This window comes from Aptenodytes forsteri, unplaced genomic scaffold (genome assembly GCF_000699145.1).
Source record: "Aptenodytes forsteri isolate BGI_AS27 unplaced genomic scaffold, ASM69914v1 Scaffold257, whole genome shotgun sequence".
In the NCBI taxonomy this organism is placed as follows: domain Eukaryota; kingdom Metazoa; phylum Chordata; class Aves; order Sphenisciformes; family Spheniscidae; genus Aptenodytes; species Aptenodytes forsteri.
Window position 1 is genome coordinate 4,254,579 of NW_008795194.1, and position 27,900 is coordinate 4,282,478.

A 27,900-nucleotide genomic window follows, 5' to 3' on the forward strand; every position below is an offset into this window, starting at 1 on the left:
GCTTTTGCTTTACCTATTAAACTGTCTTTACCTCAACCCACGAGTTTTTCTCACTTTTACCCTTCTGATTCTCTCCCCCATCCCACCGGGGGGGAGTGAGCGAGCGGCTGCGTGGTGCTCAGTTGCCGACTGAGATTAAACCACGACACTGATCTATAAGGGCAATAATGTCTCAAATACAACAGAAAGGCCTGAATCTTATCAGATAAATCCTTATTTGTATATTTAAACCTTAGAAAAGCTTGATATTGTATTTTAATATATAACAAGGAGGGAGAAAATTATTTTTAAGTACTACACGTGCTTTTAAGAACTAACTACTAATGCTAAAACTCTTCAAGCTATTCTTGAAAATTTACTTACGTAAAGAGAGAAAAGTAGTAGTGGTATTTAAGAGATGCTGTACATATACCAGCATATGAAAACAACTGACAAAATTTGAAAGCATATTCCTACTTACTGAAAAGGTTTCGTGCTGTTTCTGGTTCACTATCCAAAGGTTCTCCAATACCATATTTGTTTTGTGCCATAATGCGGAACACATATTCATGGCCTTCCATCAACTTGGGAACAGTGAATAAGCATTCCTTAGGCTCATTAGTAACGGGTACCCATGTCCTCCTATTTGCTTCTTTTTTCTCTATAACATAGTTTGTAATCTTAGAACCACCATCATCTAATGGAGGAAGCCATGATATTGTCATTTTATCAGCCAAAATGGATTCAAATTTAATAGGTCCCACTGGAGGTCCAGGACGACCTAAAAGACACATTTTTATGAAGAAGAATTAATTCAAATGCTACTAAAATAAAGTATCACATGAATGCTATCAATTTATGCAATGCATAAGAGTTCTTGATACCTACCCAGAACATTTAGTCTCATCTCCTTTGAAGCAGTTCCCAAATTATTTACAGCTGTTATAGTATATAAGCCTGTATCACTTCTGCGAGACTGTTGAATCAATAAAGTGCAAGTGTCTTCACCAACAATCTTGTTGACATGTTGATCATACAGCACTGGCGTTTTGTCGTCTGGTTTCTTTGGAGAAGCTTTTAGCCATGTTAATGTGGGGAAGGGTACACCCTTTATCTTGGCCACAATGTTAACATCTGTTCCTTCTTCAACCTCCATAAATTCTTTGAGTTCAATAGATGGTGGGCCTACAATGAAATGTTGAAAAAATTAACATACAAAAATATTTCATAATTTTAAAATGGAATTTGTATTTACTGGTATCAGTTAGTACTTACATGTCTGGTCTTTGACAACAAGTGGGCCAACAGTGGCTGAAGGCCTACTAGGACCTGCTATATTTACAGCTTTCACTCTGAATTCATATTCTCCACCTTCTACAAGATCCTCAACAGTAAACTTTGTTTCCTCCACATCACGTCTGTTGCATTGCTTCCAAGTCTCTTTCACTTCTCCAGTACGATCCCAGCGGAGACATTCAACATTATAATGTGTAACAGGAGCTCCACCGTCATTCTTTGGTGGTTTCCATGTCAAGCTCACTGTGTTCTTGGTTACAAGGCCAATCTTTAGTTTAATAGGTGGATCAGGAGGATCTTCACAAACAAAAGAGAAATGTCAATAAATCCACTGTACAGTACTATCTGGTTTTAAATAATTTGTTTGACTTTGATTTCACTTACGGATTGGATCCCTGGCTGTGGTCCGTTGGATGGTTTCTGCAGGAGGGCCAACACCAAAACGGTTTTCTGCACGTACCCGGAAGAAATACTCTTGGCCAGATATGAGATCAGGTACAACAAAGGAAGTACTGCCACAGTTTGGATTGACTTTAGTCCAGGCCTTCCCATCAATAGTTCTTTTTTCTATAACATAGCCTCTGATTCTATCTCCACCATCATCGTCTGGCATCTTCCATGAAAGTTTACAACTACCTCTTGTGATATCACTTACTTTTAGGTCTTTTGGTGGACCTGGGACATCTGTTAAGGTAAAAGCACAACAAAAACAATTTTACATAAGTATGTAGAAAAATAAGACTAAACCCTAGTATTTGAATACTTCAATATGTGTAAGCCATACCAAGCACATTGACCCTGACATGCACAGTTTTTTGTCCTGCTTTGTTCTTTGCTGTAATACTGTATCGTCCAGAATGACTTCTGTTGCACTCAGGGATGGTAATCACTGAACGTGTATCAGTTGCTTCCACCTGTGTATTATAGAAAGAAAGAGAAGTTATAGATAAACTTTAAATATTTATGTTTGAGAAATGCAACAATACTAAAGTTACAAAACCCGTTAGCTTTACCTGAGCTTCTTCAGGTACATTATGACCTCCCTCCTATAAACAAAGGGAAATAATGTAAATATAAAAGGGGATAGGCTTAAATGTCTAGAAACACCTGTAGAAAAAAGCTTTTTCTTTTACTAACCTTTGCTGTTGTCTTTGCTTTTCCTTCAAACTCCCAAAATGTTTTTGGAACTGGACGACCCTTGATAACAGCTGGGATTTTAATTGTTGTGCCAGCACGACAAGAGAGGAAATCCTGTGCTCCAATATCAAGGAAGATGTCTGGTTCCTCTGCAAAAATATTTTAATATCTAAATTTTAAAAGCTACTGAAAGTAAATTTCTGGCAGCTCTGAGCTAAAACCCCACACAAACATGCAGAATGCATGTTTATGTGGGAAAGGTTGGATGTGCAAAAAGGAAGCTGGGAAGTATACAAATAGAAAAAATTGTTGTAGTCATTTCTTCATAAAATACACGTTATTTCTTTAGTATGACTGTAGGTGGTCATCAGTTTTCTAATGGATCCTGACCTGGTAATGGTCATCATGATACTTTCAAAAATGTGTGTCAATCTTTTGTTACATTTTTGCATAATTGTTTGTTCTGTTTTGACTTTGGCTTGCTTGGCATCCTGCTTGAATATTTACAGCAGTAGGTGTCACTTAGATATAAATACCTAAATTAATTCCCAGAACACTTACCTAGAATATCTTGGACAGGTATTTCTGATGTTGCAGGACTTGGTTCTGATTCTCCAGCAGCATTTACAGCTTTCACCCTAAATCGGTATTTTCTGAGCTCTTTCAAGTTGGGAATAACACATTCACAAGTAGGAAAGAGTTTGTCTCCTTCATTCACCTTCTTCCAGTCAGTACTACCTTCATCTTGCATTTCAACAATATATCCTTTTATAGGACTGCCACCATCCTTTTGTGGAGGCTTCCACGCAAGAGCTACAGACGACTTGGTTTTGTCTTTGACCTCTGGGCAAGATGGTGGACCAGGCACAACTTGTAAAACAAGAGCAAATAAAAATTACCTGAGAGTTAGTGTCTGCCTATATTTTTCTGAATAGTTTCTAGAAGAATCCTAGTATTTTCATTTTATTCTGTCATACATAGAGTGTATAATCCTAGAACATGCATACTAATTACATATATTACGTATATTATTAAGGGATACTTAAGGTACAAGGCATAAAGATTGAACTCTAACAATAAAGAAAAACAATAATATAAAAATCTGATTCTGAACTGAAGTTTATTTGGCAATGTTTACATTGGTGTAATCACAGTTTAAGGTTCATAAAAGGTAAAAAAATTAAATTGAAGCAAATTATTTTTAAAATCAGGAAACTACTTTGTGTCAAGATATTCTCTTTGGTTTAATGAAAACAAAGCATTGGATTAATTATATTAAATTCAATATATATTCAATAGCACATTTTTGGTTCTGGTGTGATACAGTCCTTAAAAATAGTCATACAAATTATATACTTACATATGGGATCTGCTGCTAAGGCAGGGTCTGATGGTTCACTGGGAGGGCCAATTCCAGCAAGATTTTCAGCCATAACTCTAAACTGGTATTCAACACCTTCAGCCAAACGAAGCACATTGTACTCTAGACCTTTTACTGATGGTTTTGTTACTGGAGCCCTGTTAACACGTGACCAGTAGACACCTCCCACCTCTCTCTTCTCCAACCAATAGCCAGTTATTGGGCTGCCACCATTGTTCAAAGGAGGCTCCCAAGTCACCAGCATTGATGATCTGGTGCGATCTAAAATTTTTGGCTTTCCAGGAGGTCCAGGAAGGCCATAAGGATCCTTAATAACAACTTTTTCTGAGAGGCATTCATCACTTATTCCATATTTGTTTACAGCCCGGACTCTAAATTGATATTTTTCATTTGTTGCAAGATTCCATACCTGAAAAATAAGATTTAAATCAATACTTGGCTACTTTCAGAATAAACTTATTTGAAGTTATGCAGTGGTTTTCGCTTTAAATTCTGTCTTGGAATCTCGTTGACATACCTATGTTTATGATGTACTATACAGCTGTATGTAATGCCCTAGGGATATTCTTATTTCATGTGCACAGGACCAAACATAAATAAAAATGTCATCATGTTTGTTTTTACAGTTGGTAAAGCTATGAATAATGCTGGGAAATGGAAAGGAAGATGTCTTCTAAACTCAGATGAGTTTAAGTAGCAAAAGAGAACAGTTCCTTTTGTTTTGTCGCATGAGGAAAACACACATACATAGATGGGCAACATTCATCTAGTAATTCTGGAGTCTAAATGGAGCATGAGCACAGGCATCTATGCAAGTAGCAGTTTTCATTAGATGTGTACTGTTGTTATTTTTTATGCATACTAAAGTATCTAATAAAGATATTTTATAAATTACCCCAAATCTTCTCTCAACAGCACTTTTGGAGACTTCTTCCCATTCAGATTTCTTCCTACTAGCATCACGTTTCTCAATAATGTAATGGGTAATTTCACTACCACCGTTATCAAGTGGCGCATCCCATGTTAAATAGCATGATTCTGCTTTAATATCAGAAACAGCAAGATTTCTTGGTGGAGAAGGACGATCTGTAGGAAAGCAATAGAGCATAGAATTACATTAAGAAAAAGGCAAAAGCATTTTATTAGCTGTCATTTTATTAAAATGTCGCATCCTTACCATACACTTCAACATGCACATTGCGAAATGCAGTGCCAAGACGATTGGAAGCTCTCACAGTGTAAGTGCCTTTATCATCCCTCACTGCTGCAGGCAGGATAAGCTCAGTTTTTGCCTCACTTCTAGATACTTCTTCCTTGGTTATCTTAAGCGCACTAGATGTTTGGTCAATTAAAACTTCATTCTTGTCCCATTCAATCTTTGGCATTGGCAGACCTGTCACATCAGCAGGAATATTAACTGGTTCTCCTGCTTTCACTTTGATAGTATCTCCTCTCACAGCCAAGCGTAATGTAACAGTTGGTGGTACTGAAAACAAGAAGAAAAATGACAGAGTGAAGATGGAGATGAAGCAGAGAAAATGTCTTGCAGTGTTCGGCAGATATTTGTATGGATTTCTTTAAAGCAGATATACCTTCATCATCTTGTATGACTACATTGAGGGGCAATGATGGTTCACTTTCTCCAATAGCATTGACAGCTTTGACACGGAATTCATACATATGAAGTTCGTCAAGTTTTTCAACGAGAAGAGATGTTTTTGGACAGAGCTTTGCATTAACTCTTTCATAGTCTTTTGAATCATGTCTCCTCTTCTCAACAATATATCCTAAGACAGGACTGCCACCATCACTACGTGGAGGCTTCCAATCAAGTGTAATGGTTGACTTCGTCCTCTCTGTGTACATGAACCTCTCAGGTGCTGTTGGAGGCCCTATTAACACAGATAAATCATAATGAAAAAAAAATTTAAATATTAGAGAATTTTTCTTCATATGAATACAGTAGCTCTGGCTTTTTAAAGCCATAGCTTTTGTATGCAAAGTATCTTAGTATGGTTATAGATAGTATAAAGTTTCTCATGTATGTGGACAAAAAGGTAACAAGTAGTGTCTCAGTAGACATCAGTATTTTGTTTCATAAAGAACCATAGTAGTTTTACAGAACTGATTCAGAGATCTGACTGAAGTAATTAATCTAAGGCAGATGCCTTATCCAGGTAGTAGAAAAGTAAATACACTTTCTGCATAGAAAGCAATCCACACAACAATACTGGTTTATTAACCTATAATTAAAAATTGTTTAAAAAAACCCATAAAATTAGACATCTTACCTAACGGATCAACTGCAAGAATGGGTCCTATTTCAACAGGTGGACCAGTACCAAACTTGTTCTTGGCACTAACACGGAATTTATATTCCTGCCCTTCAACTAGACCTGTAATATCACATTTAGATCTCTCTGTGTCTATAGCTAGTCTCCATGTATGCATTTTGGCATCCTTTCGTTCAACAATGAAGCCTATAATATCGCTGCCACCATCATCTTCAGGATCAGACCAGTTAAGCAAACACATCTTCCTGTTTGTGACCACTGGCTTTAGGTCAAGGACTGGCCCAGGAACATCTGAAAAACAAAATCAAACAAGTAGGATAAAGCCCAAAGATTATCTCACCAAAAGAAATGCTCAGTTGATTTCAGAAAATATTTTTCTTACCAAATACTTCTACTCTGGTTCCTGCAGACTTGGAACCACTGCTATTGGTAGCAGTAATTACGTATCTTCCATGGTCTTTTCTCAATGCATTCTTAATGGTTAAGTCAGATTTTGTGCCAACATTTTCAATAACAACTCGATCTTTGTCTAATTCACGCTCCTCCACAGCCCATGCAATGGTGGGAGTAGGACGCCCTGTCACAGTAGCAGGAATTTTAATAGTTTGCCCAGCCATGATCTGAATGCCTGCTTTGACAGAAACATCCAGCTCAACAGTGGGAGGCTCTGCAGAAGAGAGAGAAATGGTTCATTAGTTCAAGGGAGAGATTAAAAAACGCCTTTTAGGCAGCTGGACATTTCTTGAAAATAATACGATTGCAATACCTTTAGGTTCTGCAACTGTTACGGGTTCAGTTTCACCAGGTGATCCTTCACCAGCTGCATTAAGTGCAGTAACACGGAGTTTATAGTCTGCACCTTCTCTGACTTCTTTAACAGTATACTGTCGAACCTTAATGGGTTTCTCTGTGCAACGTGACCACTCTTTTACTCCCACCAGTTGTTTGTATACATGGTAACCAGTGATATCTCCACCACCATTGTACACAGGAGGTTCCCATTCTAGCTCAATAGAAGTTGAGCTTGTATCAGCAACCCTTGGAATCGGTGGACCAGGTGGCACTAGAAATAAATAGGTGTAAATCAAAGTTAAAGGCCATGAACCCTATTCTGTCACCTGTCTGCTATTAGCTTCTGCTAAGCTACTTACTTATTGGGTCCTGTGCAGTTTTTGGATCTGATGGTGGACTAAATTTACCAGGGCCAGCTGCATTTTCAGCACATACTCTAAAGATGTAGGTTAATCCTTCCAGCAATCCTTCAGCTTTTATTTCCAGAGCATTCACAAGGTTCCTGTTGACGCGAGCCCAATGAGTACTATTAATTTCACGTTTTTCAATCCAATATCCTATGATTGGGCTGCCATTGTCTTTTGGTTCATTCCATTTAACCAACATACTGTTGCTGGTAACATCTTGCACATCAGGCTTATTAGGTGGATCTGGTGGAGCTGAAAAAAAAGAATTGTTATTTTGTCATCATTGCTGTCTTCTTCAGAGCTTACTCAAAGCTAAGAGAGAACTAAGATATGAGAAATGACTGATTTTAAGTCATTCATAGTTCTACTCTCTTTCTTAGAAATGTTGATTCCTAACTGCAATCAGTAATCAAACATGCAGTAGTTCTCTCTTTTGGTAAGAATATTAGTCTATTGGACATGGAGAATGTCACTATTCAGATGTTAAGTGTTTTAAGTGTAAAGTTTTATGACAGTGATTGTCATTTTTATTTCTTTACTATTGAAATTAGAATGTTTTCAATATTTCCCTTTATTTCAATGGTTTAAAATGTGTAATTAATAATAATTACATTGCTCAAGTTTCTTCTGAGAAATATTCACATAGATGAAGCTGAGTGTTCTAAGAGTCTGTGTAGTTTTACACTGGTTTTCTGAAAAGGTTTTATTTCAAAAATAAAACTTACAGAAAGGATCTTTCGCTGTCATCGGTTTTGAAACACATGGTGGCCCTGATCCAACTTTATTTTCAGCAAATACACGGAAGAGGTATTCTTTTCCTTCAATCAGTTTTGTTACATGGAATTTGCAATGCCTGAGTGTTGAACTGACAGTGACCCAGCCCATTTCAGCTTTTGTATTGTCTTTCTTTTCCAGTACATAGTTTAGGATTTCACTTCCACCATCATCAAGGGGAGGCTCCCACTTGCAAATGACAGAATTTTTCCTCACATCTTCAAACACTAAGTTGACTGGAGGCCCAGGTGTATCTGTTAGTAAAGCAAGAAAAATGATGAGTACTCATCTTGTGCACTTCTTACCCAATACTTTGAACAACTGGGTGTTTTTGAGGACATTAATTACATACCTAACACATTGACTTCACATGAGGCTTTTGCAACACCATGATCATTTTCCACTTTAATTGTAAACGTGCCATGGTCAGCTCTGATGGAGTCACGAATTGATAGTACAGACTCTCCTTCTTTATGGTTGTCAATACTCATACGTTCTGGCAGTGAAAGCTGGAAAGGTTCCTCTTCTTCAGCTTCACCCTTCTTCTTCCTTGTATACGTTGTTACTCTCTTTTTGATTTCCTCTGGTCTGACAACTTCATCATTTCTCAGCCAAGTGATAGATGGATAAGGTGACCCTGAAATATGTGCCTCAAGTATGATCTCATCACCTCTCTTCACCTCAAGGCCAGACTGTAGGTTTGCAGCAAGGAAGACTTTTGGAGCCTCTGTAATAACACAGAATGATAAATGGAGAGTAGAATCTCCCAATATGTTTGAGGATGTATGGCAATTATTACAAACAATCCAATGAGCAATTCATACCAACAGGATCCACAGCTTTCACAAAAGGAGTAATCCGAGAAGGCTCACTGATGCCAGCAGCATTCTCAGCACGAACACGGAACTGATATTCCTTTCCTTCCTCAAGACCTTTCACTGGATATGTTAACAGAGGTACCGGATAGTCATTGCATCTCTCCCACCTCTCCTTGCCCTTAGCGAGCTTTTCTATTATGTAGCCCATAATCTTGCTTCCACCATCAAAGAGGGGTGGTTTCCATGTAAGTGTTACTGATTTTGATGTTGGATTATGGACCTCAAGGTCAACAGGAGGATCTGGAGGCTCTGTAGAAGAGTAGCAAAAGAGGGATCATATGAGAAAAGAAAGTATGAAGATTTTAGTTAAAATTCAATTTGCTAGGTTACTTAGTAGTAAAAACCCCTTACGTTTCGGGTCTTCTGCAATGACTGGGTTTCTTAGTTCAAGATATTCACCTCCTCCAATCTTATTGACAGCTTTAACACGGAAGTAATATTCACTGTTTGGGATAAGGTCTTTGACTTGCCATGAAAGCTTATTTTCACCAGACATGACTGGGATATATGTTCTACGACCAGCTTCTCTGCGTTCCAGAACATAATGCAGAATAGGAGTACCACCATCAAAGTCTGGAGGTTCCCAGGATACTTTGCAAGAATTCTTAGTTACTTCACTTGCCTTAATGTCTTTACACTGTCCAGGTGGACCTGTTTTAAATAAGAATAATAAAATCAGTTAACTAAATAGATGGGAAACTGTATTCCTACAAATATGAAATTATATTGTATTTCTTTGCTTTGCAGAAAGCAGACCAAACCCACAAATGTTGGCTACACAGCATATATATGAATTTATGTTCCCAAAGGTGAAAAATATTCAGAATTCTTATAGGCTTTTTTATATTTATATGATGACTATTCATAATAATTGGGCTTTGAGCAGCCACTGAGTAGTTAGACCAACTTGGGGTGAAGTGGGTTTTTTTTGTGGGATTTTGTAACATTAATGCCTTTATGGCAATCTACATGTGTCTGAGTTGAAGTGATTCCTCCACATGGCAGAAAAGGGATTTTTCTAGTCCTTTTTCCTGTCAGCTGCAGGGCTCAAGTGAAGATAAGTATCCTTCTCAGAATGGAAGAAGCCTAGTTAGTTACCTATGACTTTGACATTGACTGAGCCAGTTGTTGATGCCAGCTTATTCTCCAATGTGATAGTATAAACACCAGCATCAGCATGAACACTGTCTATGACTTCGAGCAATGCAGAGGTGTAGTCACTCTTCATTGTTGTTCTGTCACCAGCTTTCAACTCTTTGCCATCTTTGTGCCATGTTATAGTTGGGGATGGAACAGCTCTGAAGGGTACAGGGATACTTAATTTCTGTCCTTTAACAACAACAATGTCACGAGTTTTTAGATCAATGGTTGGATTACCTGTAAAAGTAAGTATAATATTACTAGAAAGTTGCCAAAACCCATTCTTTTTTCAGTTATGCAGATCTGAAAAAAAAGGAATCTATTCTTACAGTCCGGGTCCTTGGCAACAACTTTTTCTGAGACGTCTGATGGCTCACTAGCTCCAACAGCATTGACAGCTCTTACTCTCAGCACATACTCCTTGTCTGGAACAACACCTTCCTCCACCTTATATTTTAGATCTTTTATTGGACGAGAATTGATTCGCATCCATTTTTCTGTTCCTGCTTCGCACATCTCAACATTATACCCAATAATAGGGCTTCCACCATTCTTCTCAGGTGGTTTCCATGCAATGCAAATGTGCTTTCGACCTGCATCTGTGACATGTAAATCCTGAGGAGGTGAAGGAGGACCTGCAGAAATGGAAAAGAATTGTGTCATTTTTTCCCCAGAATATCTATTCTACACAGTACACTGCTTCCATAATCCATACACTGTATAGTATATTATACTACTGCTTACTTGTTGGATCTTCAATGTGAATGAGGTCGGTTGGTTCACTGGGATGACCACAGCCAGCTTCATTTTCTGCACGAACCTGGAACTGTACATCTGTACCTTCAATGACATCAGTCACTCTGAAATTGCAATCTGGACCAGCTGTCTTGCCAGCTTTTACCCAGCGAGTGGCTAGTTTTTCTTTCTTTTCAATAACATATCTGAATAAATTGGGAAAATACTATCAGGCACTTGAAATATAAACACTTCAGACTTCTTGCTCAATAAAATAGATAAAGAGAAATTAGAATAATTTGGCCAATGGAAAAGTAGAGAGAGCCATGGGTGACAGATTCAATGAACTTTACTTCATATATCAGCCACTTAGTCCTGGTAGTCTTGGTAGGTCTTGGATGTAATGCGTCTGACATTAGTGACAGACCCAATTCTGAAAGACAATTTCTGAACTTCTGCTCTGTTCTCAGGTTTTAGAGAACCACAGAGGTAAAAGAACCTCCAAGCTATACTTGTACCTTTGCTAGTTTGGATCTCAGTGGTCAGTCCACTGAAAATATTTGTAGATATTATCTGTGAGTTACTCAGCTGTCAAAATTCTGCCTATGATAGGCTATGGGAAAGTAGTGTGAATTAAGTGACATATTGCTTCAGGCAGATCTCTGTAGTTGTCAGTTTGTTTAAGATATGCTTACTGTGATTGGGAAGGAAAGGAACAGTGAAAATATAAAGAGGAAAAATCGAACTGGTACTCAAGGTGAATTTCAGAGGACAGATACTTTAGAAACCAAAGAAAATGACAAATTAGAAGCAACCCAAAGGAGTAAACCAGTCTGTTTGAAAAGTGTAATAAAGAAGAGAATGAACAGAAAAGAGATGAGACTTCATCTTAGCTGAGTGTATACAGTTTGAATGAGAAACTAAGGCAGAAGGAAAATGTAACAATATTACTTGGTAGATGGGTCTAAGTGGCTACAGCTCTGGAGGAACTGGAGACTATGGATGCATTTTTTTATTGTATTTTATATACAGTTCAATGTGATCTGATTTGATTAGATGCTGTTTTGAGGATGTTGACACATATTCGTTGTTCATGCATATTAGCTTATTTATATTTGCATAATTTCCACATTTTAAAATAAAACCCTTAATTGCTTTGACCACATGGCTTCTCTTTTACATCCGTCCTCCTCTTTTTCATATAAAATGTGTCCATTTAAAATTTAAACATTTTGAGAGAAATGTCTTCATTCATGAAAAGATCTTCATCTACAGGAAGCACTACACAAACTTAAAATGACCTTACCTTTGAATCGGTCTGCCACCATCATTCTTAGGTGGTTCCCATTTCAAATCAACATGACCTTTTGTCACTTCAACTATTGTAAGAGCATATGGAGGCCCAGGGGTTGCTAAAGAAAAAAATGCACACATTAGAAGAACAGGAATCCATTACACGTGAGCTGTTTCTACTGATAACTCAGTAAGCAAATCTGAAACTTACTGAAAGTATCTTTAGCAAGCACTGAATCTTCAATTTCACAATAGTCACTCTGTCCAATGGCATTTTCAGCAGCCACACGGAACACATACAATGAGCCTTCAGTCAGTGGGCTCACTGTGTACTTGGTGTCTTTCACTGTTGTATCAACTGTCTGCCAGCCTTTTCGCCTTACATCTCTCTTTTCGACAATGTAGTTGGTAATTGGGGAACCCCCATCTTTTTCTGGTACTGTCCATTTAAGATCTGCTGTGTTTTTAGTAATATTAATAACCTCAAGCCACCGAGGTGGTGAAGGAGGATCTGTAAAATAGAAAAAAAAGGTAAAACAGGTTAGTGTATTTCCGGTCAAAGATCTTGGAAGACAGGGAATACACCAAAACTGTTAAAACTTTGTATTTTCTTAGCTGAAGCAGGGCAGATTCTAATATTTCATAAGCCTTCCAAGAGTTCAGTTGGTACCCACAGAGGCAGGCAGACATGGCGCTTTTTTAAAGACAGAGACAGGGTATTTGCCGTAGCAGCACATTCTGAAACAATACTCACAGAGCCTCTCCTTGCACAGCACAGGGTCACTGGGTTCACTGGGTTCACTCTCTCCAGCCTTGTTCACAGCTCTTACACGGAATGAATATTCTTGTTTCTCCATAAGCCCTTTGAGGAAGTGTTCCGTTGTGGGAACTCCTTCAGCCACTCTCACCCACTCATCTGTTCCGGTCTTCAATAGTTCAATGACATAAGATTCGATCTTTGCCCCTCCATCATGTTCTGGCTTTGTCCAGTTCAGGAATAATGATGTCTTGCCAACATCTTTCACAGTTGGCTTTCCAGGAGGCCATGGTGGATCTAGACAGGAGTCCAATATTAATTACGTGATTGAAAACAAAGAATTTTGTTGTTGTTGTTAAATTAAACCATTAAAAATGTGTTTACTATACCAATTGGGTCTTTCACTAAGATTGGCTCTGTTTCCTTGCTTGGTTTTCCAGGTCCTGCAAGATTCTCTGCCAAGACACGGAACTTATATTTCTTCTTATTTGTAAGACCTTTAACTCTGGAAACAAAAATTAAGTTTGATTAAACCAAATCTACACATGAACTCATGCCTAAAACATTATTCTCTCTGCTCTTCATACTACAGTTTACTTGGAAAATCTGAAAATACCCAATTTACTGCTAATGATGTTTTATGAAATGGTGAACATTCAAAATAGGTATATTGTCAACAGTAAAATGGTGCACCATGACACAGAAACCAATGTTTTGAGAGCCATCTTGCATTTTTGCATGTTCTATGGTTGTTAGTTAATACGAGTATCAGGAGAAAAAAACCCCAGGGTTTTGGCAAATTGATACTTGAGATGGCTATGTATGCTATTTTAGAATGTCTTATGAATAATCACATAGCACAGAAATTATTAAGCAAAACATTAAAAAAAAAAAAAGAGATGATTCACTCTTCTGTAAAGACATTCTTCTTAAAAACTAATTATGAAAAAAAGTATGCCACCAGATGTTAGTTGGATCTAAACTTATGGAAGCAAGGAAAAAAGAGTAAGAACAATGTAAAACTTGTTTAAAAGGCTACTGTTACGTTTTTATGTCTCTGTGACCTATTTCAGACTAAACTGACTATAGTCTTACTTGAATGTTGTGTCTTTCACTGGTATTTTATTGCATTTTATCCATTTATCTTGCTCAGGATCATATCTTTCAACCCAGTAGCCAGTTATGGGGCTGCCACCATCTTCATCAGGTTCATTCCATGTTAAGGTGACTGAATCTTTAGTGACCTCTGTAGGCTTGAGACCTGTTGGAGGGCCTGGTGGATCTGTATAAATTAATAAATTAAAAAAAACAAAACAAAAACCAAAACCATCACACATATGTTTTTTTCCCCCCTGTTAAAATATTGTAAAAATTTAACATTAATTTAATTAACTAACCAAATGAATATTTTGCGATGATGGGGTTACACTGTGCTGGCTCCCCAATACCATACATGTTCTCAGCACTGACTCGGAACACATATTCTTTATGAGGAGTTAAATTGGTAGCTCTGAATTTTGTATCCTTAATAGTTGATGACAACTTGTGCCATATTTCACTGTCTGTAGCTCTTTTCTCAAGGACATAGTTGGTAATTTTAGAACCCCCATCATCTCGTGGAGGATTCCACGTCAGAAGGCAGGATTCATTTGTGATTTCTGATACATCAAATGCAGCTGGTGGACCAGGTTTATCTGTAGAGGACAAGATGTGAATGTTAGTCTTCTGCTTGCGTACCTCAGTACATTACTAAAAATTTTTATAAACAACATAAAATACATGCATACCAAGAACGTTAACTTCAACAACAGCAGTAGCACGTCCACTGGAATTTACAGCTTCTATAATATAGGTTCCACTGTCACTCCTCTTGCTGTCTGTAATAGTGACTGTAGAATGATTAGGTTTGGTTTCAATGGTGATTCTGTCATCAGATTTCAAAATTTTGTCAGCCTTGGTCCAAGTAATCTGGGGCTCAGGCTTTCCAGTTACTTTAGCTGGCAGCTCAATTTTAGTTCCAGCTTTCACAGTAAGTCCAGCAAGAAGCTTCACATCTAAGAAAATTTCTGGAGCCTCTGATTTAGGAGATAATAAAAACGTTGTTATAGAAACAGTATTTCAGAGGCTGGTAAAAATAAAGCATCTATTGTAATTTAGTGATTGAAGTAATTACCTTTTGCATCAATGGCCTGAATATCATCTGTTGGCTTACTTGGCTTGCTAGCTCCTATTCTGTTCAAAGCCTTAACCCGATATGCATACCACTCTCCTTCCTTGAGTTTTGTTACTTCCATTCTGTTTGTTAAAAAAAAAAAAATCCAGATATTTAAAGTGGTGAGGATGGCTCAGTTAGTTGAAAGGATATACCTTCTGATGTGAATTTACTTACTTTGTTTCAACAACAGGCTCCCCACATGTCTCCCACTTGTCTGTGCCACGCTGGGATTTTTCTACCAGATAACCCTTAATGCGGGCACCACCATCATATTTGGGAGGCTCCCATGTTAGGAAGATTCCTTTTGATGTTGGATTTCTCCATTTAACATTCTCTGGTGGATCGGGCACCGCTATTAAAAATTAAAAACATAGGGGGTCTTAGAAACCAGTCTAAGGAAGATTTCTTTACATCTTATTTTGAAGAAAATCAGCAAGATTTCAGAAACAGAAAATCAGCAACAATGTGAAACAGTTGACTCACTTGCTGGTGCTGACATATTTACAGGTTCATCAATATATGCAGGTTCTCCTGGGCCACATTTGTTGCATGCAGAAACTCTAAATAAGTATTCTTTTCCTTGGATGAGGTCAGGTACGGTGAACTCTTGGTCAACAACATGATCCATAACCTAAAGAGAAGGAAGGCGCCAATGTATTTCTAAAATTTATTTCCAAAGAGCAATTACCAAAATAAGTCATAAAATTCAGTAGCACGTGTGGAAACAATATAGCAAATAGGAACTGAAATGAGAAAGAATGAACTTACTTTTTTCCATGTTTTCCGGCTTACTTCACGTTTTTCAATTATATAGCCAGTAACTGGACTTCCACCATCATCTTCTGGAGGCTCCCATGACAGCTGTACTGTGTTCTTGATTATGTCTAAAACTTTAAGTTCTCTTGGTGCACTTGGACGAGCTAGAAATCACAGAAATTGTATTATTTTGTAATAGGAGTTAGACAGATGATCCCTATGTAATCTATCTGCCAGAAGACTTACTCTTCGTAGTCATTCTTCCTTAAACAGCAAAGTTGGATATTGAAAACCAGAAGAGGTTTTTTTGAGGATGGATTTCTAGTTTCTAGTTATATTTTAATATACTTGGTTTACTGAAAGTTGTGTGATTTCACATTATTAACCTAATTAGATTTTAGCAAGGTAAATATGGAATGTTATTGCTAGAATATATACATGTCCGCTTACCAATGACATTAACATTAATTTCTCCTGAAACAGATGACACAGGATTTTCTAATGTTAAGGAATAAATTCCCTTGTCTGGACGTTCACTTGGAGTAACTACAAGTTCTGCAAAGGAGGCAGTGGTCTTCATTGTTATACGATCACCCTCTTCTAAGACTTGGTCACCAAAAGACCATGTGGCGGTCGGCACAGGGTAGCCAGTGATAGGAACATGGATCTTGATTGGCTCTGGAACAATAACTTCCAGCCCATCTTTAAATGCACTTAGGTCCATTGTAGGTCCAACTGGAAAAAGTGGAAAATGGATTCGATGAAATATTTTCAGATGTTCTGAATATGGCTAATGATAGCTGTGTTGAGAGGCTGATTCTGACTGTATCTCAGCCTGCAGGTTGGAGCTGTCTAGGCCTAGCTGTGGCTTATCGCTCCTTACCTCTCCTGGCTAAATGTTTTTTAGAAATACATGAGAGGATAAGGCAGCTTAGTATTATCATGTAGGAGATCTAATTTACCCTTTAATATAAAAACTTTATATTGTTTCGATTTTTATTTTTTTTATCTTCTCTGCCTTTCTCTCCTCTGTTACCCCCCACCTTCCACAAAGCTAGGTCAGGAGACAAAAGGTCATTCCTTGCTCTTCAGGCAACCTAATAGGTTTCTACTTAATAGTAGAGCTAATTATCTGTAGAATTTGTAATGGAAGAGAAATAGCTCAGAATCTCAAAGGTCTAAGGCTCTTTATACTAGTTGGCATCACAGTTATCTGGTGAATAATATACAAATTACCCACAAGATGCACTTTAATTGTGTGTTTTATCTGATTAATTATCTTTCATAAATAGCATATGGCTTACCAAAAGTATCATCTGCAGTTAATGGCCCAATAGCCTCCGCTGGGTCAGACACACCAGCTGCATTTTCTGCTGAGACTCTGTAGTAATAACTGCATCCTGGTTTCAATCCAGTTACCTAAAAAGCACAAATAATCATTTAATAACTCATATGAAAGATGATATACACTAAGCACTTTGTTGACGAACAGAACATCTTACCTTAAAAGTAAGAGCAGGTACTAGTTTTGGGTTACAGCGAATCCATTTGCCTGTTCCTTCTTCTTGCCTTTCAACAATATAGCCTAAGACTGGACTTCCTCCATCTTTGAGAGGAGGTTCCCATGTGAGCTGCACTGATGACTTAGTTTGATCTGAATGATCAAGGTTAATGGGAGGACTTGGTCTCTCTGAAAATAATTTGAGAGAAATACATTTTCGCAACTGATAAAGGAGTATGGTTCTGCGTATCAGCTGTCTATACCTTAAAGTACTCTTTTAAACGCCTTTGCACAGCTTTTTTTAAACTAGTTTTTTAAATTGAGTTTGGATCCTAATTTCAGAGCAAAAATATTTAGAGTTCTTACTGAACCAAAGGGTAGTGGGGTACTTCTGATAGGTTTGAAGGACCTAGTAAAAATCTAACTGCACATGGTATTTGCAGCACACGTTTCTCAATTGAACTTTCCTGCACACATAATGTGTAAACAGCCAAAATGTCCCTGTCATAATGCAATCACAATCAATGCTTACATACTTACCAATTGGGTCCATAATTTTTACTGCACGTGTAGCAGGACTTGGTTTGCCAACTCCAACCATGTTTTGAGCTCTTACTCTGAAGAAATACTCTTCATTTTCCACAACATCAGTCAGGACAGCTGACAGTTCATCAGCTCCAGTGGTCATAGTTGGCTCCCATTTGATGGAAGCTCTGTTACGCAGTTCAATAACATAGCCAGTAATTGGAGATCCTCCATCATACTCAGGTGGTTCCCAGGTAAGTGTAGCTCCAAACCTGTTCACATCGATAACTTCTACATTTTGAGGAGGACCAGGAACTTCTGCATTTTATTTTAGGGAGAAAAAGGAAAAACAAGGTATGTGTTTTTTACCTATTGTTAGAGTTTGTACTGCTTTTCTTCCACTGCCATCAAACACTGAGTTTTTCATAAATTCTGCTCACCAAATTTGCTCTTAGCTTCCACAGGTCTCTCTGTTTCCACTGGCTCACCAGTGCCCACTCTGTTCCGTGCACTAACACGGAAGAGGTACTCAACTCCTCCTTTTTGAAGTCCAGTAACAGTGTATTCACAATTTTCAGCATGATCAGTGACCATAATCCAGGTCTTACGCTTGATATCACGTCTTTCAACGACATAGCCTATTATTTTACTTCCACCATCACTTTCTGGTTCCTGCCAGGCGAGGCCAACTTCACCATCATAAATTTCAGTGACTTCCAAGTTTCTAACTGGACCCGGAACATCTAACAAAGATATGACAATATTTTAGGTATTACATCTTTTTTTTTTGTGCTCTGGCTTAAACAAATAGTAAGCAAGGTTTTAATAATGGGAATACTTACCAATGACCTCTACATTGATGAATGCTTCTGCCTGGCCATGTTTGTTGCGAAGTATAACCTTGTACCTTCCCTTATCTGATTTCTTTGCTTCATAAATTTTGAAGGTAGTGCAGTCAGTTGTTGTATTAACAGTTGTTGTGGGCAGACTTTCCTCCCCTTTCAACCATTCAGCTTCTGCTCTTGGGTAGGCATCATATGGAACGGTCATAGTTAAAGGCTTCCCAACATCAACCACAAGGTTTTGATCACCAGTCTTGATTCTAGGTGCAGCTAAGGAAGATGAATGTGACAAGTAAGTACTTACATATAAAAAACCCCCGATATATTTGTGTAGTCAGCAAAGAAACTACCAGATAAAAGTAAAAGGAGCTGTTATGTGAATTCTACGCAAATCCTTCATATACTCATTGGATTGATTGCTCCAGAGAAAGAAACTCAGGCTGGTTGGTATGTACTGTGTCATCCTATAAAATCAGGGAAGAGGGAGTTCCTTTTTGAGCATTAATTTAATGTAATGTATTTTATTGGTCTGATCCTGTAAAATAGACAAATTAGGAATTAAATGTCTTATATGACTGAAATGAGTAGGCCAAATAATTTTCATGTTTTAGATCTGCAGTGACCTACTGAAAAGGTTCTGTGTCCTTTAAGCTCAATTCATGCTCTTTGGTGTAGACACTGAAAAGTGACCTGTATTTTCCTCAACAGTTGGATCAGCGTGGTATAATAAAAAATGTTTGTTGCCTGAATTATAATTCATAGAGTTTAACAGACTTGCACTTGTCTCAGCCTGATTGTGTATTCATTTTAATTCAACTCTTTGAAAGAACAAAAATCAATTTAGTTAAATAGTTAATTCACTAATCTAAGATTTAATACAAGAAAGACAAAGCAAACAACTTACCAGCTAATTCAAGCTTAGCTCTAGCTTCCTTATCTTTGGCAATAAATCTGTATTCCCCTTGGTCACGGGGCTTTATCTCGCACACCTGCAGCCTGTGGACCTTTCCTTCACTCATCATCTGATGTTTGTCACCTTGGACGATAATCATGTTGTTTCTCAACCACTTGACCTCCACACCATCTTTGTTCAACTCGGCCATGAAGATGACATCTGCACCAGGAGCTTCATAAATATCTTGTGGTGGTCGGATGATCTCAACAGGGATTTCTGAAATAAATGTCAATTAATTTGGTGTTATTTGTGTATTGTTTCTATTATTACTAAATAATGAAGAAATGAATCCTATTCAATTTTACTCATACCTTCAACAAAAAGTCTTGCCCTAGATTTCCTGTCATCCACTCCACAGGAATATTCACACTCATCATCTAGTCTACAGTCTTTTATGATTAATCTGTGCAGATTTCCATCCTTTTCAAACTGGTATCTTTATGAGGGAGAAAAGTAAGCAGTATTTTAGTTTCCAGACAAAGCAACAAAGTAAAGCAAACATGTTTAGTGTATTAACAAGCATAATAAAATGTACATACTTTTTGCCTTCTTTGATTTCTCTTCCATTTCTGTACCATCTTACACTGGCTTTCTCTTTGGAAAGCTGGCATGTAAAGACAGCATCATCAAATTCAGTGACGGTCTGGTCCCGGAGATGTTCAATGAAGTCTGCTGGTGCTTCTGTGATGAGAAGCTCTGCAACAGATTTGTCTTGTCCAGCAGTAACAGTGTATTCACCTTCATCTATAAACCCACAGTCTTTAATGATGAGTGAGTGTTTGTATTTATCAATTTTGTACAAAATGCGCTTGTTGAACATGATCTCTTCACCATTCTTTGTCCATTTGAGGGTTGCATTAAGGCGATTGACTTTGCACCAGAATGTGACAGTTTTCTTTTCCATGGTCTCAATGTCTTCAAGGGGCTCAACAATTCTGAGATCCTCCTCTGTTAAGACAAAAAACCCAAACTGATTAATTTACATCCTTATGATCCTCATGTGAAATTGAATGTAAGAAGATGAAATAAATTTAATGCAGTGCAAGTTATTTACCTAATACTGTTAAGGCAGCAGAGCTTTTGACGTGTTCGCCTCTCTGGTTTGACAGTGAGATGGTATAGGTAGCTTGATCTTTCAACTGTGCATCTCTGATTCTGAGAGTGTAAATTAAATCCTTCTGGACAATAATGTATTTTGCGCTATCAAATATCGCCTCATCATTTTTGTACCACTTCTCTTTGGCACCTTCTTTATTGACTTCACAGTTGAAGATAATTTCTTGACCCTCATTAACTTCTTGGTCCTTAAGGGGAGTTATAATCCTGAGTTTTTCTGAAATTGAGAAAATAGAAGAAATAGGACATCATGCAGTATAAGGAATGCAACAAAATATCAACTGCACATTGATAAAATAAAGCTTACCAATCACTGTTAAGCGTGCTGTAGCTTTAGCTTCACCAACCATGACAATATACTTTCCTGCATCTCCTAGAATAGAGTCTTTAACCACAAGTGTTCTCTTTTTGCCATCTGAGATGATGTCGTACTTATCACCAGGCTCCAGGACTGTGTCACCCCTCAGCCACTGTACTGTAATTGCCTCTTTGGATACTGAACAGACAAATTCAGCTTTGTCTCCTTCAAGCACCTCAAGATTTTGTGGTCTGGTAAGAAATTCTGCTGCAAGTTCTGAAAGAAAACATTTTTGTAGATATATATGATTTTTTACTTATGAAGAGAATAAACCAAGTTGTGTATTCTTACTGATTTTTAATTTTTTTTTATTTTAATTTTTTTTCTAGGAAAAAAGGCCACCAAAGTAACTCTCTTACCATGTACAGTAAGTTTTCCTGTTGTACTAGAGCTAGGGAGCTTGCAAGTATATTTGCCAGCATCTTCAGGATGAGCATTACGTATGAGAAGAATTCTCTTTCGGCCATCAGAAATGTGTTCAAATCTACCACCATCAGGCACCTCCTCATCTCCTTTAAACCAAGTAACTTCGGCATTAGGCTTTGAAACTTCACAGATCAATTTTACAGTGTCATTTTCATTTACTTCAAGATCAGGAAGATTTTTTGTGAAAACAGCCTCTTCCTCTGCAACAAGAATTTAGAAAGATGATTAAAGCCTTTAATAAAAAAAAAATTTTTTCTTGTTCATAGATTAGATTCTAAAACACTATGTTTACCTATCACCGTAAGTAGGCCTGAAGTTCGAGCTGTTTTTGCTTCACAGGCATATTCAGCTTCATCATCGAAGACACATTTAGTGACAACAAGAATGTGTTCTGCACCTTTGGAAATTATGTCATACTTTTTGCCTTTTCTAATTTCAATGCCATCCTTAAACCACTTCACCTGTTTTAGAACAAATAAACGTGGTTATTAATATTAACACACTCATCATAGGTTTCAGTTGTGTGTTCTTTTGTAACAACACAATAAAATTGTCAATTTAAAAAAAAGCTTAGTTGAAGGAGTTACTCAGATTAAAAAGTATTATTATTGACCTTGACACCTGGACGAGAAATTTCACATTCAAACCGAGCAGATTCTTTTTCTTTAACTTCAAGGTCAGTTAGGGGTTTCAGGAACTCAACACGAATAGCTATAAGAGAAAAGAAAATTTTTAGTAAAGGAAAGTCTCCAGTAGAGAAGAATAAACTGCTGACATTGATATTATTGCCAGTCATAGACACTAGAACATAGCGTATATAACGCTTACACATTTTGTAGAAAATTGTAAATGACTCACGTTCTACATTGAGAAAACATGATGTCTTGAAATCCTTAGCATCACAGGTATATGTTTTTGCATCATCCAGTGTGCAGCCATGGATAATGAGTTTTCTGACCCTGCCATCAGAAATGATATCATACTTCTTTGTTTTGTGAATTTCTTCTCCATTTTTGAACCATTTAACTTTTGCATTTTCCCTGGAAACTTCACATTCCAGTATTGCAGTGGCCTCCTCTTCAACAGTCTGGTCCTCAAGTGGTTTAGTAAATTCAACTGGGGGTTCTAAAAGAAACAGATAAATTTTTGGTAGAAAAGATCTAAATTATAGCCAGCCCTCTGCTAGCACAGAACTGTCAGATACTGTTTACTAATTTTCCTTGACTGAATAATCATAAAGGCTCTTAGATGTCTCTGCTGAAGGGGTTTTTTTTACTTTTTATTTTTAATGCCCAGACATGTTCAGTTAATTCAGCTAATTTCCTCATTTTCAGCCTACTGTAAGATTAGACTGAATGATATCCTTGTCCACGGGGTTTTTACTCACAAATCATCACAAAGCCTTGCAACTCAGTTTCTTTAGCTGAACTATACCCATGTGAGCTCAGTGACTCTGAAGTTACACTCTGAACTTAAGGAATGATTTTTTTAATTTTTCCTTGAATTACTAAATTAGTTAGAAGTGTGTGCAGTTTTTTGACTTCTTAGCCATACACAGCTTGCAAGCAGTGCAAGCGGGTATACAGTCAATGTTATGTCACTTGACTGATGGTGTAGTTGTGCTCTCATAGGTTTCTGGATACTCCAAAGAACAGAAAAAAGCCATCGGGAGCCATAAAAGCCAGTATTTGCAGGTCATCCTGAGGCCAACTGAATGTTCAAGTCTGCAATGAAGCCCTGGAAATCCTAATGAACTGATTCATCTCCACGTCTGACACATTTCCATTATTTCCCCCTTTCCTCAGCTTTTCTGCGAAGCATAAAGATTTTATGTATGATCCTACTAATTTGATATATGGTGTATATTAACATCCTATTCCAAGGTGAATCATGAATGGACCATTAACACTGACTATGGTATAATTAAAATGACTGACTTACCTTTCACAAAAAGATTTGCTTGTGTTCTGAAATCTTTTGCTGTCAGTGATACCTCTCCTGCATCTGTTAACTTGACGTCTCTAAGAATAAGTGTGTGAACTCTCCCTTCAGCACGTGTCATGACCTTATAAAGTACATACAAAAACCCTTTGTAAGTATCTACAACAAATATTTAAGAAATATTTAATGAAATAGCATTGCTATTTATTGTTATCTGTGGAGTTTGGGCATTTACTTTCATATGAAATTTCAATAATTTCCTTTTGCATAGACTAGGTATAGCTCAAGACACAAATGCTTTGAGGATTTTGAGAATCATTTCTGTTTTGTCCTTTCACTTACAAGAAATTGTAATTTTAGGTTTCCCCATGTTTTAAGGTATTTGTGTCCTTTTATTAGAAAACCTGAGTCTACTATCAAAGTTCAAAATGAGGCTGACTTGAGGTCATGTTTATTTTGAACAGGTACTAATAAATACCAAAATAAGTAAATTTATAGGAAAAAGTTGGTATTACTCCTGGCTATATCTAAAGTAAAAACTTTTAGAGATATAAGGAGGTTTGGCACTCCCCTCATACATTCTTTTGTAAATGCCAATTTGACTTTCTATTATTAAATTTTGGTAAAAAAATTTGCCTAAAAAAACATTTCCATGTTGATCTATTGCTGAAACTACTTTACGATCATGAGTTTGTATTGGGCTACTCCTACACAAACACCCCTTTTCTCTAGGAGTGGACCTGGGGCATTCAAGGATACATCCTGCATTGCAGCCATTAAGAGGGCTGCTACTCATTCATGCCATAAATTTTAACATAGCTCTTGCAGAATTGCATTTATTTATTTTCAGAGAAGTATGTGATCAAGTAGTAGATGCTGGTTTAGAAAATAAAGGGGAAAAGCGAGCTTCTGCTAAGGAAGAAGCGAAAAATATTATGTTACTTTTGAGAAGGCAGTCCCTTTTGTTTCAGAGGGAAGGAAGGAACTAAGAGGCTGCCCTTCCTCCCAAATGGTCATTGTGTCCCTGAAAACTAGCTCTAGTGAATGCTCATCTGAAAAAGATTGAGATGAAGCCAAATATATATTTGACCAAGATAAGCAATAAAGATAAACAAATAAGTCATTTCAATAAAGGTTATATGTGTACAGCTGAATGCCAGCCACAGAGGTAAAATAATGGCTTAAATTAAAAAGAGCTGAAATGAAACACTTGTACAATTAGATTGATTCTTGAAGACAGTAGTAAAAGGGTTTCAAGAGGCTATTTTAAATGGGCAGAAAGTGATGCATCAAGTAAATATATGGGTTATTCTGAATTTCTTCTTGATAAAATTTCAACTGAAGTTAAATGACAGTTTTGACTGTATATGTAAAGTGAATGAAAACCTAGATTTTTTTTTCCCATGTAATTAAAATGATAGCTCAGACAGATAAGAACAAAATAATGTTCCATCATACAGAATATTGAACTTATAATATTTTTCTTGCCAGGCAGTAATAACTATCAAGCCACTGCACTGATCAATAGCTTTCCACATTTTTATTCCTAGACTCAAAAGTGAATACCTTGGTTTGTTACGTCTCATCTGCTGAGTTTCAATTTTGTTTATCTGTCCTTAAATACTGTAATATCTGTAATACTGTAATACTTAAATCACTTATCACCATGACTGGTTTTTCTTTTCCTATTTTGATATTCTATTTTTTTAATGAAATAGTTTTTATTTAGGCAAATCTAGTGAAGCTCAGAAAGATCTAGTAAAACCTGAAAAAAAAAATGTTAAAAATTGTATTTAAAAGAAAAAAATCTGTACCAAAGTATTATTAGCAGCATTATTACCGGTTCTGAAAGTTTGCTAGGTCATGTAATGCCTTGAAAGTTTGCTTTGTCTGAGGTTGCCAATTTGTATTTTCATTTGCATTATTTCCCTTAGGCCTAGTATGTGAAAAAGAAGTCTTAAAACCAGTGATATCCATTTATATTTTATGTTTCTTTATGTATTTCTCCTACCATTAACTTTAAATATTAAACTCACTGCATTCCAGGCTGCTCAGACCTCAGAGTTAAGAGCCAGCACTTGATGAAGGGTTAAAAATAGCTAGTGAGAAGTGCTTGACAAGCAAATCTGCCCAGAAAGTTATCTGGAGAGCCAGAACAAATGCCTGAAATGGAATTTGAATCCTCTTAATCCCCTTATATGCAGAACTGGACTGCAACTCAGCATTCAGGAGAAAAAAAGCATTTCCTGATAGCACCTTTCAAAACCCTCTCGCTGTAACTACAATTAACCTGAGCAAAAATCATTCAGTACCCCTGTGGTTGAGTCTCCAACAGAATCAGGCACAAAATCACTGTTGTAATGATTGATATTTTGGAACCTTAGTTTCCCTTTGTATGATAAATTCTTGTAGTATTCCAGAATACTGGCATTTCTGGGGAAAAAAATGCTATATCTGATTTAGTGAGGATTTACCATTTGGCACAGCAGCACTATTGTATTGCTGTGCCTTAGTACTTCTACTGGCAGAGAGTAAATGATAAGTAAAGAAGGGGAAGAGAGTTGAAAGAGAGGAAGGAGGAGGAAACATGAGGAAAAATAAAGTTTAATTTCTTTACCTTATCACTGGGCTCCAGTTTCTTTCCTTGCAGGAACCACTCTACTGGGATTCCCTCGTAAGAGAGTTCGCAATCAAAGGTTGCTGATTCCCCAGCTGTCACTGTTACATCCTTGAGGGGTCTCAGCAAGCCAATTACTCGAGCTTGGTAAGGAGAAGACATCATTTTCAGATTAGTCACTTCTACCCAAGAGAGAGCTGCTGCCCTTATGTACTAATCTCCATGGTGGCTTCCCTCAAGAGAGACAGACATCGCAATGCTGCTCTTTAAATTCCCTAAATAGAAGAGGCCACTCTGGGTTTTTAGGGGGAGGGCTGGTCACCTAAAATTTCCTATTTGCAGAGCGTGTTTCTTTAAATTGAACAAGGTCAGCAGGAAAGTTGCCGTGCATCTGTCTCCCTGCCAAGCCTTGCATGCCTCTTGCTAGATAAGGCATGTGTTTTCCAAAATAGTGAGGGCTAGGATTGGAGTGGGAAACAAGTGGTCTTCAACTGTGTGGTCTGTCCCTGTCCATCAAGCTCTTAACCCTATCCCCAGATATCACTGTGATCCCATCCTCTCAGGTTAACATGATACTTTAATGCAGTAAAACCTTTGCTTGTAACACTTTGATTTCATAACAACATATGATGCCAGACCATGAAGCAGCCTTCAACGCCATCTCCTTATTTTTACTTCTCCTATATGAATAAACTATATACAAGGTTAAAAAACATATAAGACATTCCTTAACTAAAAAATTAAGATGGCTTGAGTAATTAATCCTTGAGTTGCTGTTCTGGAAAGAATTGTTGTGGGTTCAATACAGTATAGAGATTTGTCCACCTGTTCCAGAGAGGCAATGAGTACCTTGTTTTCACTTAATTCATTTCAGATTAAAATACACTTACGTTTCACTCGAAGGTGAGCACCAGATTTGGCATTTGCTGCTTGGAAATCTACGCCACCAGCTTGATCTAAGCGTACATTGTACAGTGTAAGGAAGTGCTTTTTGCCTTCCTCCTTGATTTCACATTCCTGCAAAAAGAGAAGTGAAACAATTTTTTCAATACCTTTTTTGTGCTCCTCGCCACAAGAGCCCCTACTTCTCCTCATACTATGCATCTGTTATCTCCTCCTCCATTCACAACACTTAGGCCCACTGCCAACTGCAATATACCTTATAAACTTTCATTCATAGGCCTTTCCTTTCAAAGTTGCTTCCTAATACAGTCTGCTTCCTCTTAAAAGAAAGGGCAAGAGGCATCATATTCATGTTGGTGAATGGTATGTGCTGATTGACTATCCAATATATCCATATGTAGACCAGTCAGAAGCCTAAGAGAACTAGAAATTACTAAGCTTGTGCTGTGACCTTTCCTTGAGAAGGGTCCTTTTCTCTTATCCAGACACTGATTTTCATGGAACTTCTGATCTTTGTGTATTATTCACACCGGTACTATTACATCAAAGAGTTGCCAAATTATTGCCAGTTGTGATTGTATTGTTTCTTAATTTTCCAGATCCTTCCAGCAGGGAATTAAGAATATTTGATTGAGCCTTATACCATTTTAAATTAATTTTAGCTGTCATAGTAATGGAAAAGAGTTTGAAAATGTGATCTACATCTATTTAAACCAAACATAACTCAAAAACTGCAGACAATCCAAAGTTTGTGTTTTTAAATGGTCTTTGTACTTTGGATACGTGATTGTTAGGGACTAGCAATACAGAATGTACTTATTTATGTAAAATCATTTATTATTTAGCTATTTTATATATTATTTTGGATTAAGTTTATACTAC

At 37.3% G+C, this 27,900-nt stretch overlaps 1 protein-coding gene across 1 annotated transcript in view; it reads right to left on the bottom strand.

Annotated features, from left to right (window-relative positions):
• The window catches only part of TTN (titin), a 257,627-nt gene that overhangs the window by 69,231 nt on the left and 160,496 nt on the right, over window positions 1-27,900 (bottom strand). Inside the window, exons 182-233 of the mRNA XM_019471879.1 lie at window positions 27,006-27,132; window positions 26,116-26,258; window positions 23,499-23,622; window positions 22,416-22,682; window positions 22,171-22,268; window positions 21,850-22,018; window positions 21,491-21,757; window positions 21,081-21,347; window positions 20,712-20,990; window positions 20,197-20,605; window positions 19,969-20,093; window positions 19,607-19,873; window positions 18,703-18,972; window positions 18,301-18,603; window positions 17,876-18,178; window positions 17,337-17,524; window positions 17,139-17,253; window positions 16,285-16,569; window positions 15,847-15,998; window positions 15,562-15,709; window positions 15,253-15,430; window positions 15,037-15,158; window positions 14,651-14,938; window positions 14,261-14,557; window positions 13,959-14,145; window positions 13,253-13,368; window positions 12,861-13,160; window positions 12,318-12,617; window positions 12,120-12,225; window positions 10,823-11,019; window positions 10,408-10,713; window positions 10,037-10,315; window positions 9,290-9,589; window positions 8,885-9,187; window positions 8,413-8,787; window positions 8,012-8,314; window positions 7,239-7,538; window positions 6,854-7,150; window positions 6,470-6,754; window positions 6,085-6,378; window positions 5,386-5,685; window positions 4,971-5,279; window positions 4,689-4,879; window positions 3,773-4,202; window positions 2,974-3,282; window positions 2,413-2,561; window positions 2,289-2,321; window positions 2,060-2,189; window positions 1,660-1,959; window positions 1,255-1,572; window positions 868-1,164; window positions 461-760 (exon numbers count right to left, since the gene is read on the bottom strand). Of these exons, the coding sequence (XP_019327424.1) occupies window positions 461-760; window positions 868-1,164; window positions 1,255-1,572; window positions 1,660-1,959; window positions 2,060-2,189; window positions 2,289-2,321; window positions 2,413-2,561; window positions 2,974-3,282; window positions 3,773-4,202; window positions 4,689-4,879; window positions 4,971-5,279; window positions 5,386-5,685; window positions 6,085-6,378; window positions 6,470-6,754; window positions 6,854-7,150; window positions 7,239-7,538; window positions 8,012-8,314; window positions 8,413-8,787; window positions 8,885-9,187; window positions 9,290-9,589; window positions 10,037-10,315; window positions 10,408-10,713; window positions 10,823-11,019; window positions 12,120-12,225; window positions 12,318-12,617; window positions 12,861-13,160; window positions 13,253-13,368; window positions 13,959-14,145; window positions 14,261-14,557; window positions 14,651-14,938; window positions 15,037-15,158; window positions 15,253-15,430; window positions 15,562-15,709; window positions 15,847-15,998; window positions 16,285-16,569; window positions 17,139-17,253; window positions 17,337-17,524; window positions 17,876-18,178; window positions 18,301-18,603; window positions 18,703-18,972; window positions 19,607-19,873; window positions 19,969-20,093; window positions 20,197-20,605; window positions 20,712-20,990; window positions 21,081-21,347; window positions 21,491-21,757; window positions 21,850-22,018; window positions 22,171-22,268; window positions 22,416-22,682; window positions 23,499-23,622; window positions 26,116-26,258; window positions 27,006-27,132 (12,505 nt within the window). The remainder of the gene's footprint in view (window positions 1-460; window positions 761-867; window positions 1,165-1,254; window positions 1,573-1,659; window positions 1,960-2,059; window positions 2,190-2,288; window positions 2,322-2,412; window positions 2,562-2,973; window positions 3,283-3,772; window positions 4,203-4,688; window positions 4,880-4,970; window positions 5,280-5,385; window positions 5,686-6,084; window positions 6,379-6,469; window positions 6,755-6,853; window positions 7,151-7,238; window positions 7,539-8,011; window positions 8,315-8,412; window positions 8,788-8,884; window positions 9,188-9,289; window positions 9,590-10,036; window positions 10,316-10,407; window positions 10,714-10,822; window positions 11,020-12,119; window positions 12,226-12,317; window positions 12,618-12,860; window positions 13,161-13,252; window positions 13,369-13,958; window positions 14,146-14,260; window positions 14,558-14,650; window positions 14,939-15,036; window positions 15,159-15,252; window positions 15,431-15,561; window positions 15,710-15,846; window positions 15,999-16,284; window positions 16,570-17,138; window positions 17,254-17,336; window positions 17,525-17,875; window positions 18,179-18,300; window positions 18,604-18,702; window positions 18,973-19,606; window positions 19,874-19,968; window positions 20,094-20,196; window positions 20,606-20,711; window positions 20,991-21,080; window positions 21,348-21,490; window positions 21,758-21,849; window positions 22,019-22,170; window positions 22,269-22,415; window positions 22,683-23,498; window positions 23,623-26,115; window positions 26,259-27,005; window positions 27,133-27,900) is intronic.